Source organism: Pecten maximus, chromosome 2, assembly GCF_902652985.1.
Source record: "Pecten maximus chromosome 2, xPecMax1.1, whole genome shotgun sequence".
In the NCBI taxonomy this organism is placed as follows: domain Eukaryota; kingdom Metazoa; phylum Mollusca; class Bivalvia; order Pectinida; family Pectinidae; genus Pecten; species Pecten maximus.
This window is the reverse complement of record NC_047016.1, coordinates 12,175,885-12,189,483: the sequence shown is the minus strand read 5'-3', so window position 1 is coordinate 12,189,483 and position 13,599 is coordinate 12,175,885. Positions and strand designations below refer to the sequence as shown.

Genomic DNA, 13,599 nt, shown 5'->3' with positions numbered 1-13,599 from the left:
AACATCCACAGACAGCCAATTATATGTAGATGATACAAACATCCACAGACAGCCAATTATATGTAACTGATACAAACATCCATAGCGAGCTATAATTATATGTAGCTGATACTATAAGATAATGTAGAGAAAGGGGGAATAATTCCACTGAGATATATAATATTAATATTGTTGACATCATGACTATGGTCCTACCATGTGTGAGAGGGTGGCAGTGTTCTCCTGGTGGAGGACCACAGCCTCTGTGGCAAAGTGGCCCTCCAGAGCCTCCTTTAGCTGGTCTGCTGTACAATTGACCTTGGGGTCATACTTCTTGTACCAGTTGTCAGGGTACCAGCCAATGATGAACCAGACATACTTCTTCCCATACAGTTTTTCTTTGTATGCCTGCAAATCAAAAATTATAAATTCTTACAGTTGGTATCAACAAAACATGGATAAATACAGCATTCTCTGGACATGGTTATAACTCAAACTCAATATTTTATATGTGTGTATTCATACTTGACAGTATATACAAGGAACAGCTACAGACAAAATGCGTAATTGATTAAACTCAAATAGTTTTATCATCTAAAACAAGCAAAATTATTTGAGAAAATAACTTTCCACATTTACAAGCAAAACATTTTAAACAATGGGTAAAAGGGTACAGTGCTGTAGTGGAGAAGTTGGTTAATATTGTCAAATTGCCTATCTTTGTCCCCAAGCTACTGTGACTTCATAACCCAGTTCCAGTTCATTTAAACGTCCCGTATTGTATAGAGCAAAGGGAGATAACTCTTACACAAACATTTTTTTGACCTGGTAGACGAAATTCGGCAGTCCGGAAAACTCATAATCCGGACGATTTGGGCTGGGAACGAAGGTGTTCGGATTATTGAGGGTCCACTGTATATTCTAAATCCTTACTATTGAAAGAAGTTTTCAGTCAATTTTGGTGTAATTTTGCTACCTGAGTATCAATAAGTTATTTGAAACATTTTAACAAACAGAATAGTTGAGATGAATAAACTTAAGTTCACTATCCAAAGGTTAATCAGACCAGCAATCAGCAGGAGAACTGTTTGCTTTTTAAGTGTTTATGTCTGTTATCAGCTTCATATAGACGGTTTAGATTATATATCTATATACCAGTAAACCATCTCTATATACCAGTTAACCATCTCTATATACCAGTAAACCATCTCTATATACCAGTTAACCATCTCTATATACAGTACTGTACCAGTAAACCATCTCTATATACAGTTAACCATCTCCATATACCAGTAAACCATCTCTATATACCAGTCAACCATCCCTATATACTAGTAAACCATCCCCATATACTAGTAAACCATCCCCATATACCATTAAACTATCTCCATATACCAGTAAACCATCCCCATATACCAGTAAACCATCTCCATATACCAGTAAACCATCCCCATATACCAGTTAACCTTCCCCATATACCAGTTAACCATCTCCATATACCGGTAAACCATCTCAATATACCAGTAAACCATCTCCATATACCAGTAAACCATCTCTAATATCCAAACAAAAATACTTGCTTGCAGTAAGCTTGCGGCAAGCTTATTTTACTCTTCGCAAGCTATATGCAAGCTAGTAAGAAGCTTGCGCAAGCTTGCAAGCAGGCAGGTCCTAAAACTTAAGCTATCCGCAAGCTCGCAAGATCATGGTTGCAAGCTTGCGAGTCCTTCTGCAAGCTTGCGAGTCCTTCTGCAAGCTCGCAAGATCATGGTTGCAAGCTTGCGAGTCCTTCTGCAAGCTTGCGAGTTCATCTGCAAGCTTGCAAGCCCTTCTGCAAGCTTGCGAGTCATTCTGCAAGCTTGCAGGAGGGTTCTCTTTTTGCAAGCTTGCAAGCCTTCAGTCCTTTACAATATTCTGCATGTTGTGGACTTAGAAACTTTTCTACTCTGATATGTTACTTGTGAGATGTGAAAATCTTCCAAGTCACAGCAGCATGGATTTTCTATTTCAAAATCTGTAACTTTTAGTATTTCATATCAGATTATCTAAAGGTGAATATGAGTTTCTTCAGAGTTAAAACACCTCTTTTTGAATCAAAATTGAATGATGATTTCAGTAATCAATCATTACTGTTTAAATTGCAATTCATGTTTGTAAAACTTCAATAATAATCATGACATTCATATCTTTTCAAATTTAGATATCCAACCAATTTATAATAATGCTTAAAGTATTGCTTCATTTATATATTTTACACATGTATTTATAAAATCCTCTTTATTAAAGTTATCAGTGAATATATTATGATATATTTTTGTTAGTATAATCAGTTGTTTCTAGGAGTGATATTCATTCTAAGGGTAACCTGCCAATTATGTGAATTGAATTTCCATCAGTGCAAATTTCAGCAAAATATATGTTGAAGCCTTATAATCAAAAACCTTTCCAACACCAATATGTGTAAACAAACAAAAGGAGAGCATAAGTTATAAGTAGACTGGCCCAGCTTGACCAAGGTAATATGATATCAGTTCAAGCTGATGAGTACAGGAAGTCCATGCCAGTCAGACTCCAGGCACCATGGGGCCAACCCTGGGGTATAAGGTTCATTTCTAACTGACTGTATTGTGACTTATTTGATGATTTATTTCAGTAATAAATACATAAAATGAAACAATATCGTAAAAGTAACTTTAATGCAATTTTATAGTATTTTAGAAAGCATCTGTTGAACTCACAAATCTTCATTTTTATTAAGTCTGTATGAATGAAAAACCTTTCCTGTGCCCCAACTTAAGATTGACCAATGTAAAACGAAGGTCCCCACTTTGAATTGAGTTTCCTGTGGCTACATGTGGACATTTTGCATCTCTGTGAATCAGTATAAATTGTCCTATCAATCACTTCTGGAAATAGAATCAACTTCTGTCATTCTGGACATGGTAAGGACATGTGCAACCTATCTACATCTGCATGTTGAAAGTTCTGTAAATAAGTTACATAAACAAACAGAAGATGGACTCAATGAAGTGATCCAGATGAAGATTTCCAAGGGTCAACAATAAATGGTGAGTGGTGAGATTTATAATAACATACGGATAATGTTTCAATTGATATAAGAATAATTTACTGATCTAAAATAAACATTATTCTATAATCTTTGGAAATTTTGGGTGAAAAAAAATACAGAGCTATAACACTAGCACATCTAACAAAAACAAAAACTTCTTGTATATTTTATCTTTTATAACAGAAAAGCCTAGGAAAGTTGAACCTTATATATGAGAAATGTGTATTTTTACATTCATTTCTTGTGTTTAGGATATGTTGCAATTATTGCACAAAAATAGTTTTAAGACAAACTGACAATAAAACATGTATATAAAACTAACCATGCTTCTGTTTATAAGACAGCACTTCTAGATCTAGGCATCATACACAATTTTACTCTATGGATAGTCAACTTGTGATATATATGCCTAAACTTGGAATGTCACATATTTGATTCTCTATCATGAAATATCTAGAGTGGTCACATTAGAAAAATTGTAATTAAGCCAGATTTAGTTGTTGACATTTAAAGATGTCTTCAAATACCTAATATAGTTGTTTTGGCTTACAAAGAATAACATCAATTGATCAATATTCTATGTAATATTGCTTTGTTTTATTTTTTTGTAGCACAAATGCAAAAAGATACAGTGAGCTCTGAAGTGGACGGAAATGACAGGAAGAGTTTAAAGATATTGTAACTGTACTGAAAAAAGAACTGGTATTATCAACATATGATGAATATTCTACCGAATTCCAACAAAAACTATAAGCCATTATTGCAGGAACAACAGAGATTAACAATGATAAGAAAAACATTCATGAACTAGAAATTAAATAACCTTTGAGGTATTGTTATGTAAGTGTGCATTAATGATTTAGTTTAAAAGAATATGGAATAAAATATAGATGTTTGTATATAAAGTTCGTATCTATAAGGTGTTTTATTGTAACAGCATGCCATACTGCTCTGAATGATAGAAATACAGACATTTACATTAATTTGATGTTTTTGCTTTATTTTTGCTGCATTAAATTTATTTTTACCTCAGAGCTAGACTATTTAGCTTGCGGCAAGCTTGCATAAAGTGGCTCACCGCAAGCTTGCAGAAACTAGCTCGCCGCAAGCTTGCATAAACAAGCTCGCCGCAAGCTTGCAGAAACAAGCTCACCCCAAGCTTGCAGAAACTAGCTCGCCGCAAGCTTGCAGAAACTGGCTCGCCGCAAGCTTGCAGAAACTAGCTCGCCGCAAGCTTGCAGAAACAGACTCACCGCAAGCTTGCCGCGAGGTTTCAAATACTAGCTTGCTGCAAGGTTCCAATTCCTAGCTCGCAGATTAAGCTTGCGGCAAGCTTGCAATAATAGTGAATCGCAAGCTTGCCATTTCTGTTTGGGATATATACCAGTAAACCATACCCATATACTAGTAAACCATCTCCATTTACAGGTAAACCATCTCCATATACCAGTAAACCATCTCTATATACAGTAAACCATCTCCATATACCAGTAAACCATCTCCATATACAGTTAACCATCTCCATGTACCAGTAAACCATCTCTATATACCAGTAAACCATCCCCATATACCAGTGAACCATCTCCATATACAGTTAACCATCTCCATATACCAGTAAACCATCCCCATATACCAGTAAACCATCTCCATATACCAGTAAACCATCCCCATATACAGTAAACCATCTCCATATACCAGTTAACCATCTCCATATACCGGTTAACCATCTCCATATACCAGTTAACCATCCCCATATACCAGTAAACCATCTCCATATACCAGTAAACCATCTCTATATACCAGTAAACCATCTTCATATACCAGTAAACCATCTCTAATACCAGTAAACCATCTCATATATGTACCATTAAACCATCTCCATATACCAGTTATGCATAACAACGAGGAAACACAAATATACATCAACCATCTATATACTTGGTATATGTATAACAACAAGAGGCCAATGGGCCTTAACGGTCACCTGAGTTTTAATATATTTTAGCTTTTGGTTATCAAGAAGTTTTTCAAAGATTTAAGCATATTTGACTCCTGTGACCTTGAGGTCAAGGTCATCCATTTAAACAAACTTGATAGTCCTTCATCCCAGCATGGTACAGACTGAATATTGGGTATATAGGGCCTTTTGGTTATCAAGAAGTAGTTGTTCAAAGATTTCAGCATATTTGACCCCTGTAACCTTGAATGAAGGTCAAGGTCATTCATTTGAACAAACTTGGTTGCCCTTCATTCCAGCATGCTACCCACATAATATTAGGTCTATGGGCCTTTTGGTTATCAAGAAGAATTTGTTATAAAGATTTTAGCATATCTGATCCCTGTGACCTTGAATGAAGGTCAATGTCATCCATTTAAACAAACTTGGTAGCCCTTCATCCCAGCATGCTACATACCTAATGTATTAGGTCTCTGGGCCTGTTTGTATTTGAGAAGAAGTTGAAAATGTAAGTTGTTTACGACGAACGCTGCCGGACAAAAGGCGATTGTAATAGGTCAACTGAGACTCAGATGACCTAATAAAAAGACCAATACTAAATCAGTGATGACCTTCAAACAGTTTTTGTAAGAGTATTTGACCTTCTAACAGACAAAACAAGATGAAAACATTTGAGTGTAACAAATAACAGAGTTGCAGGTTTCATCACTACTCCATGTGAGACTTAAACACTGGGTTGATTTAATCATCATTCCAAGCATGTGATGATTTGGTTGCAATGATGATAACATAGGAATCTCCATACAGACGATGGAATTAGCCCGTCCAGGATCCCTTAATTTAACACTTAATATGAACCAATTATAATTAACTTAAAAAAATTGTGATTACAGTGTACTTGTGTTACATCTAGTTATACAAGGTTTTCAGTGCAATGGACACCATACATTTTCTCCTGATGATATTAAGTGATATTATGATATGACTCAGGTCCATCTCATCAATATTCTGTAATGAAAACTGTCAGAAATTTAATCAAACTTCTCAAAAAGAATTCTCTTTCGATGAAATCTTTTTGAAATCTGGTTTGCCTGTTAAGCAGGTTGAGCTATCAGCTCCCTCTGTGTCATCATGTTAAGCAGTAATTCTATTTCTGTGTAATCAGAAATACCTGCTTTCCATCAATAAGCACTCACCAAATTTCAACTGGTGCACAATCACTTTATCAATGGTGTCAATTGGCACAAAAAAGTTTTCTTCTGTGAACAATCTTCACCATACTTCCTGGTTTCTAAGCCATATCCAAATCTTACTGATCATTACGATGTCATTTTCAGCAATAATGAAGATTAAATTAATAATCAATGCAGAAAATTATTACAAGCTATCCACCAGCAAAGGGTTGAATCTGACTTGTTCCATGACAAAATAATGGGAATCTTCTATACAGTAAATCTTAAAAAAAAAAATTGATAACCCTATGTGCCTTAATGATCAGCCAAATTGTGATTTTTTTTATTGTGAAAAGACATGACATAATTTTTTAAGAAATTATACTGTATTAATAATTAGAGCTACTTATATGTACATGTATGTAGGAAGGCTCTAAGTATACCATCCTACCAATCAGTAACAAGAGGCCCATGGGCCCTAACTGTCACCTGAGATTTGAAATATTTCAGTTAATTTTATTGGCCCCACCCATCAGTCCAAGGGGTCAGTTAGGGCCAACATGTGCATACTATTACGCTGTCATCCAATGATGATAATGTTAACAAATGTTAGAATGAATTCTAAAAGCAATCCAACAAATGTTAGTCAAAAATGTGATATAAACTGTAGTTAAGTTTACCCCCTCGATCCCCAGGGGCATACAACACGTGCCTCCTGGGTCCTGAAATTCACAATTTCAGTAAAGCACCTTATGACCCTTCCATATAGGAAGTGTATTTGATTCTACCTTATTTGGGTATTGCGAAAAAAGATTTTTGAAATTTCAATCAATTTGACTATTTTTAGCCCCGCCCATCAGCCCCTGGGGGTCAGTCAGGGCCAACATGTGCATACCATCAAAATGTCATCCCATGCTGATAATGTTAACCAGATTAGAATGAGATCCAATACAAATCCAACAAATAATACCCGTTAGTCAAAAATGTGATTTCCCTATATAAACTATAGTAAATTTTACCCCCTACCCAGGGGCAAACGTGAGACCCCAGGGTCATGAAATTCACAATTTTGGTAAAACACCTGAAGATCCTTCCATCTATGAGAGTATTTGATTCCACTATATCTGAGAGTAGAGAAGAAAATTTTTGAAGTTTTGCTTTTTGGAGAAGAAGTCAAAAACGTAAATTGTTTACGGACGCATGATGCACGACGACGGACAAAAGGTGATTAGAAGAGGTCGACTGAGACTTCGTCTCAGGTGAGCTAATAAAGCTATGTTCATACCAAGAAGCAATTTTGCAATGATATTGGGACATCTCAAGTCTAAACATGCATGAATGAAAACCATTTATGCAAGACATGGTTCAGCTAGCATCATAAAGTATGTATATTCATTTCTGTTTAACCTAATTTCTTGACTTAACTGGCCACCTTGTATGGAATGAGATAATTGGACCCCTTTTAGAGAGTGACGTTATAAACTGGACACCTTCTATGGATGCACATATACAGTAGCATTAAGGTATACCTATATCTAGTGTTCTGTAGGATAGTGAATGGTCTAATCCAACAAAACATAGACAGCTAGAGAACTTAGGATAATCTCCTGGGTGGAGTTGTCTTCACACAGAAACCGCACAGGTGTTAATTAGATTAATGGAACCCACAATGTTACAGCAGCTATCCTGTCACAAGAGGCCTGCCCCACGGAAACAGTTTGTCCATTATTGTTCCTAAAATAAGTCCAGGCATGCCAAAAATGTTACTCTGTGTCACTAACCAATTGACCGAATTATGCCAAGCTGTACTCCAAGGCATCATTATGAGAAGAAAAACTAGAGTTCTGAAATAATGTCAAAGAAGAGGCTTAAGGGCCTTGAATAACTCACAAGGCTCACACATTTCTGAAGACGAAAAGGTCAAAGCACAGAAATAACGGAGAACCGACCTGAATGTTAAAATCTTGAGAACACGCTTTCACTACAACCATCAGTCCCAATGAGTCAAACTCCTTTATTTCTACAGCTCCTCAAATCAATTGACAAATGTGAGTAGTAACTTAATTGGGTGACAATGATATTATATACAGATTACTACTTTTCATCAGGAAGGAAAATCATTTTGTTGGTATGAAATTGTATGGATTGGCATATATAATTCAAAAGAAGGCATTCAGTACAATTTGATTAAATTAAAATTTTGATAGTTGATCCCTTTTTTATCAGACTTTCAGCTCCAAGTAAGGTCTTGGGTAGAAATAAGGAGTTTTGGTAATCAAGACATGCTTCTCACTAGGATCCTTTCTGGCCCCCTACACAACCCTTAATTCTGTAAGAATGTTCCAACATGAAGTTCAACACACAATGAATCTATTCCTACAAGAGCTGAATTCCTAACTGAGCGCTGAAACTCATAGAATAGTTTTCTAAGGGTCCAAATTCAGGATGTGAATTGTCACAATGACAGTGCACTTTAAACATAAGTCCAAATACTCTATTAGAAAACCACCCTGTAATAACTTAGAATGTTTAAGTCCTTAATTCATTTTCCTATTACAAAGCTCATATTAATACATCAATGACACTAAGGGTATTCTAGTTATATACAGTTATATAAATACAATACAAAAACGAAGACAAACAAGAGGCCCATGGGCCTTAATGGTCACCAGAGATTTGAAATAATTCAGTAGTCTGACCCATTTTGGCCCCACCCATCAGTCCAGGGGTCATTCAGGGCCAACATGTGCATACCAACAAACTGTCATCCCAACCTGCTTATTCAAATAGAAATCAAATAGATAATAGCCAATAATGGCGATTTTCCATATATAGACTATAGTGAAATTAACCCACTCTCCACCAGCAAATGTGAGACCCCAGGGTCAAAGAATTCTCAATTTTGGTAAAGAACCTGAAGATTCTGCCATCTTTGAAGAGAATTTGATTCTATCTTAAATGGGTCCTTGAGGAGAAGATTTTTGAAATTTCAGTCAATTTGACCCCTTTTGACCCTACCCCTCATTCCTCTGGGAGGGGGGGGGGTCCAATATAATTCACAATTTTGATTGACCTTTGGCCATGGAAGGTTTCTGCAATTTTTTTATTGAAATTGGTTCGGGGGTTTCTGAGAAGAAGTTGAAAATGTAAATTGTTTATGAACACATTATGGATGATGCACGATGATGAACAAAAGGTGGTAAGAATAATAGGTCGGGTGACCTAAAAATTCTCAAACTTTTGTTTCAGGAATGACACTTATACTGACAGACATTTAGTTGGTGTCAGTGATTGAGTGTTCAAAACACAAAGATACACCAGAATGGGCCTGGAAGATCAGCTACAGTAAGTATCACCTCCAGGACTACATCATTACTGTGTATAATTCTCAACAAGAGATCCCAGAGGGATCTTGGCGCCCACCATTAAATGATCTTTATAGGTTCCATGTCAGATTGATCTTCTCTCTATTTTTCCCTTCCTCTTACTAATCTGTGTAAATTGAGAAACATCCCTCTAGTACTTTTCAAACAAGGGGAACCTATATATGAAATTTAAGATTAAGCGATAATGGCTGTCTGTTGGCCATGTTGTTTTCAAATTGGTCCCAAAATGCAATACGAGGGACTAACGGGAACCTACATATGAAATTTCAGTACTTTCTGAGAAATAGCGATAACAAACTTCAATTGTCAAAATCCAAGATGGCTGCCTGTCGGCCATGTTGTTTTCCAATCGTTCCCAAAATGCAATATACATAACTACAGACAAAGGGCAACCTACATGTGAAATTTGGGGAAGATCCCTTCAGTACTTTTTGAGGAATAGCAATAACAAACATCAATTGTCAAAATCCAAGATGGCTACCTGTCGGCCATATTGTTTTCTGATTGGTCCCAAAATGCAATATGCATAACTAAGGACCAAGGGGAACCTACATATGAAATTTCAGAAAGATCCCTCCAGTACTTTCTGAGAAATAGCGATAACAAACTTTAATGGTCAAAATCCAAGATGGCTGCCTGTCGGCTATGTTGTGGACTGATTGGTCCCAAAATGCAATATGCATAACTAGGGACCAAGGGGAGCCTACATATAAAATTTCAGAAAGATCCCTCCTGTACTTTCTGAGAAATGGTGATAACAAACTTCAATTGTCAAAATCCAAGATGGCTGCCTGTTGGCCATGTTGTTTTCTGCTCAATCCCAAAATACAAAATGCATAACTACAGACCAAGGGGAACCTACATATGAAATTTGAGAAAGATCCCTTCAGCACTTTCTCAGAAAAAGCGATAACAAGAATTGTTTACGGACAGACGACCGATGGATGCAAGGCGATTTGAATAGCCCACCATCATAAAACAGCTTTAAGCACAAGTCATAATGATCTCTTTGGGACAGGGAGCTATACTTTTGCCTGTTACTGAAATAGTGAGGTCCCTGGTCATCCCAGCATAGACTTAACATTTAGGGCCAGCAGAACAAACTACCAGTATGTTTCCTACACACACAAAATTTTTGAAGTCACCAGAATTTTATGTAATAGATTATAACAGCATTTATTGCCAATTAGCTAATATCTTGAAGAATATGAGACTGTTTGTGATGCATGCATGTCCCTATTTTCTGCAAATGGGATTGAACGAATAATTTTGTCAAATTTGAAAACAAGTCAAAATCTGGAGAAAAATTTAATTCAATTCTCCAATTTTGAATGAACAAGAAAAAGGTCAAATCAGGAAAAGATTTGAAAAAAAAAAAAAAAAATGTGTTAAGAAACACAAATTAACTGCCTTCAATGTCTTGCATACAGATTTAAAACTGTAGAATACACTGTATTTGATCCTATCATGTCTTCAATGTCTAAAAATGAAAACAAGACATTTTAGCTATATATCTGAGTTACAAGTGAAAAGTAAACCTTTATATCTTCATCATCATAAAGATGTGGAATAACCATCATTCCTTTCTGACCAGAATATATGTACCAATGTCATCATTAGCTCAAGTGAAAATTTGATGTGAATTGTGAATACATCCTTATTAGGATTGTGTTGATGAAAATTAAATCTATCTTTAAATAAAAGAAAAATCCTGAAAGCAGAGGGTAAGTTTGAATGTAAATTTCATCATATATTGAACAAATTGACAAAATTATAAAACATTTTTATGATAAATGATAACTTTAAAGAACCTAATTGTTCTTAATGACCTAATATATGTTTTGTAATAAACATAAAGAATCTACTGGAGTGTCTGTATTTACATTAAGGCCAGAGCAGTCTACACGACACATGTCTAATTTCCGCACGCCATATTATGTTATCACGATGCCATTATCACATTTGCCAATTATCATCAAAAGAACCTCTTGGATCCATGGTGTAAAGCTAACTAACCTTTGAAAATTAAGGTTTTGACAATATAATTCCATGGTTCTGTGGTCATTTTGGGTCTTCAGTAATATGTCCATGACAGCCTTAGACATGTCTGGAGGTACTAATTATACCCCAGACATGCAAGCTAAAATTAGACATGAAAAGGACACGATAACCCAAATAGCTGGACTTCTCAACTCAAACTACACAATATCTCCTACAGCCAAACTCATGTACACCACACAATGTCTCCTACAGCCAATTTACTCATGTACACCACACAATGTCTCCTACAGCCAAACTCATGTACACCACACAATGTCTCCTACAGGCAAACTCATGTACACCACACAATGTCTCCGACAGCCAAACTCACATACACCACACAATGTCTCCTACAGCCAAACTCACATACACCACACAATGTCTCCTACAGCCAAACTCAGGTACACCACACAATGTCTCCTACTGCCAAACTCATGTACACCACACAATGTCTCCTACTGCCAAACTCACGTACACCACACAATGTCTCCTACAGCCAATTTACTCATGTACACCACACAATGTCTCCTACAGCCAAACTCATGTACACCACACAATGTCTCCTACAGCCAAACTCATGTACACCACACAATGTCTCCTACAGCCAAACTCACATACACCACACAATGTCTCCTACAGCCAAACTCACATACACCACACAATGTCTCCTACAGCCAAACTCATGTACACCACACAATGTCTCCTACAGCCAAACTCACGTACACCACACAATGTCTCCTACAGCCAAACTCACATTCACCACACAATGTCTCCTACAGCCAAACTCATGTACACCACACAATGTCTCCTACAGCCAAACTCACATACACCACACAATGTCTCCTACAGCCAAACTCATGTACACCACACAATGTCTCCTACTGCCAAACTCACGTACACCACACAATGTCTCCTACAGCCAAACTCACATACACCACACAATATCTCCTACAGCCAAACTCATGTACACCACACAATGTCTCCTACAGCCAAACTCATGTACACCACACAATGTCTCCTACAGCCAATTTACTCATGTACACCACACAATGTCTCCTACAGCCAATTTACTCATGTACACCACACAATGTCTCCTACAGCCAAACTCATGTACACCACACAATGTCTCCTACAGCCAAACTCATGTCCACCACAAAGTGACTCTTACAGTCAATCTTCAAATACATTTGATTTGGCTTATCTAATCCAGTGCCATTGACAAAGATCAAATATATCTCTGACCTTTAAGAACCCATAATGTCATGACAAAATGTTATTCAGTGAAAAAAATGACCTTGAACTTTACTCTTTGGCCCCAGTAACCTTGACCTTTATCCTGGACATTAGTCAGTTGAATCATTGATTAATTTCAAGCAATTTGTTTTTGTAATTAGATCATAAAATGTTTATTAGTGAAAGGATATAAAATTTGCCCTGACTTTTGACCCAGTGACCCTGACTGATGGTCTGTTAACTTGTATAATTTCTTTCTACTATGCTTCATAATTTCATAACAAAATTATCATAAGTGAAAAGATACTATATTTGACTTTGACCTATGACCCAAAAGATACTATATTTGACTTTGACCTATGATCCAAAAGATACCATATTTGACTTTGACCTATTATGACCCAGTGACCTCCACCTTTGGTCAGCTGATTTAATGTTTTGTTCTGACCATCTTTGTTTCATAATATCATAACAAAATGTTCATCAGTGAAAAGATACAAAATTTGACCGTGGCCTTACAGCCACATTCACTACATATAATGGTTCCTACAGCCACACTCACACAGTGACAATACAGCTCAGCATGTGACTGTGAATAGGATACTAACAACAGTGTAATCTTCACAGGAAACTCATGTCAAAACCCTGGTCATGAAAACTAATTCCATTTTCAAATAATACATTACACATAATAAATTGTGAAATTCCTGGCAGTGACAGGATAAAAAGAATATTCAATCCATTTTGTGTATGACATTTTAG

General features: G+C 36.4%; 1 protein-coding gene across 1 annotated transcript in view; it reads right to left on the bottom strand.

The window, feature by feature from the left end:
- Positions 1-13,599, bottom strand: part of LOC117317759 (gamma-aminobutyric acid type B receptor subunit 1-like) — a 52,265-nt gene that overhangs the window by 10,083 nt on the left and 28,583 nt on the right. The window contains exon 3 of the mRNA XM_033872680.1: positions 196-387. Coding sequence (XP_033728571.1) covers positions 196-387 — 192 coding nt within the window. The remainder of the gene's footprint in view (positions 1-195; positions 388-13,599) is intronic.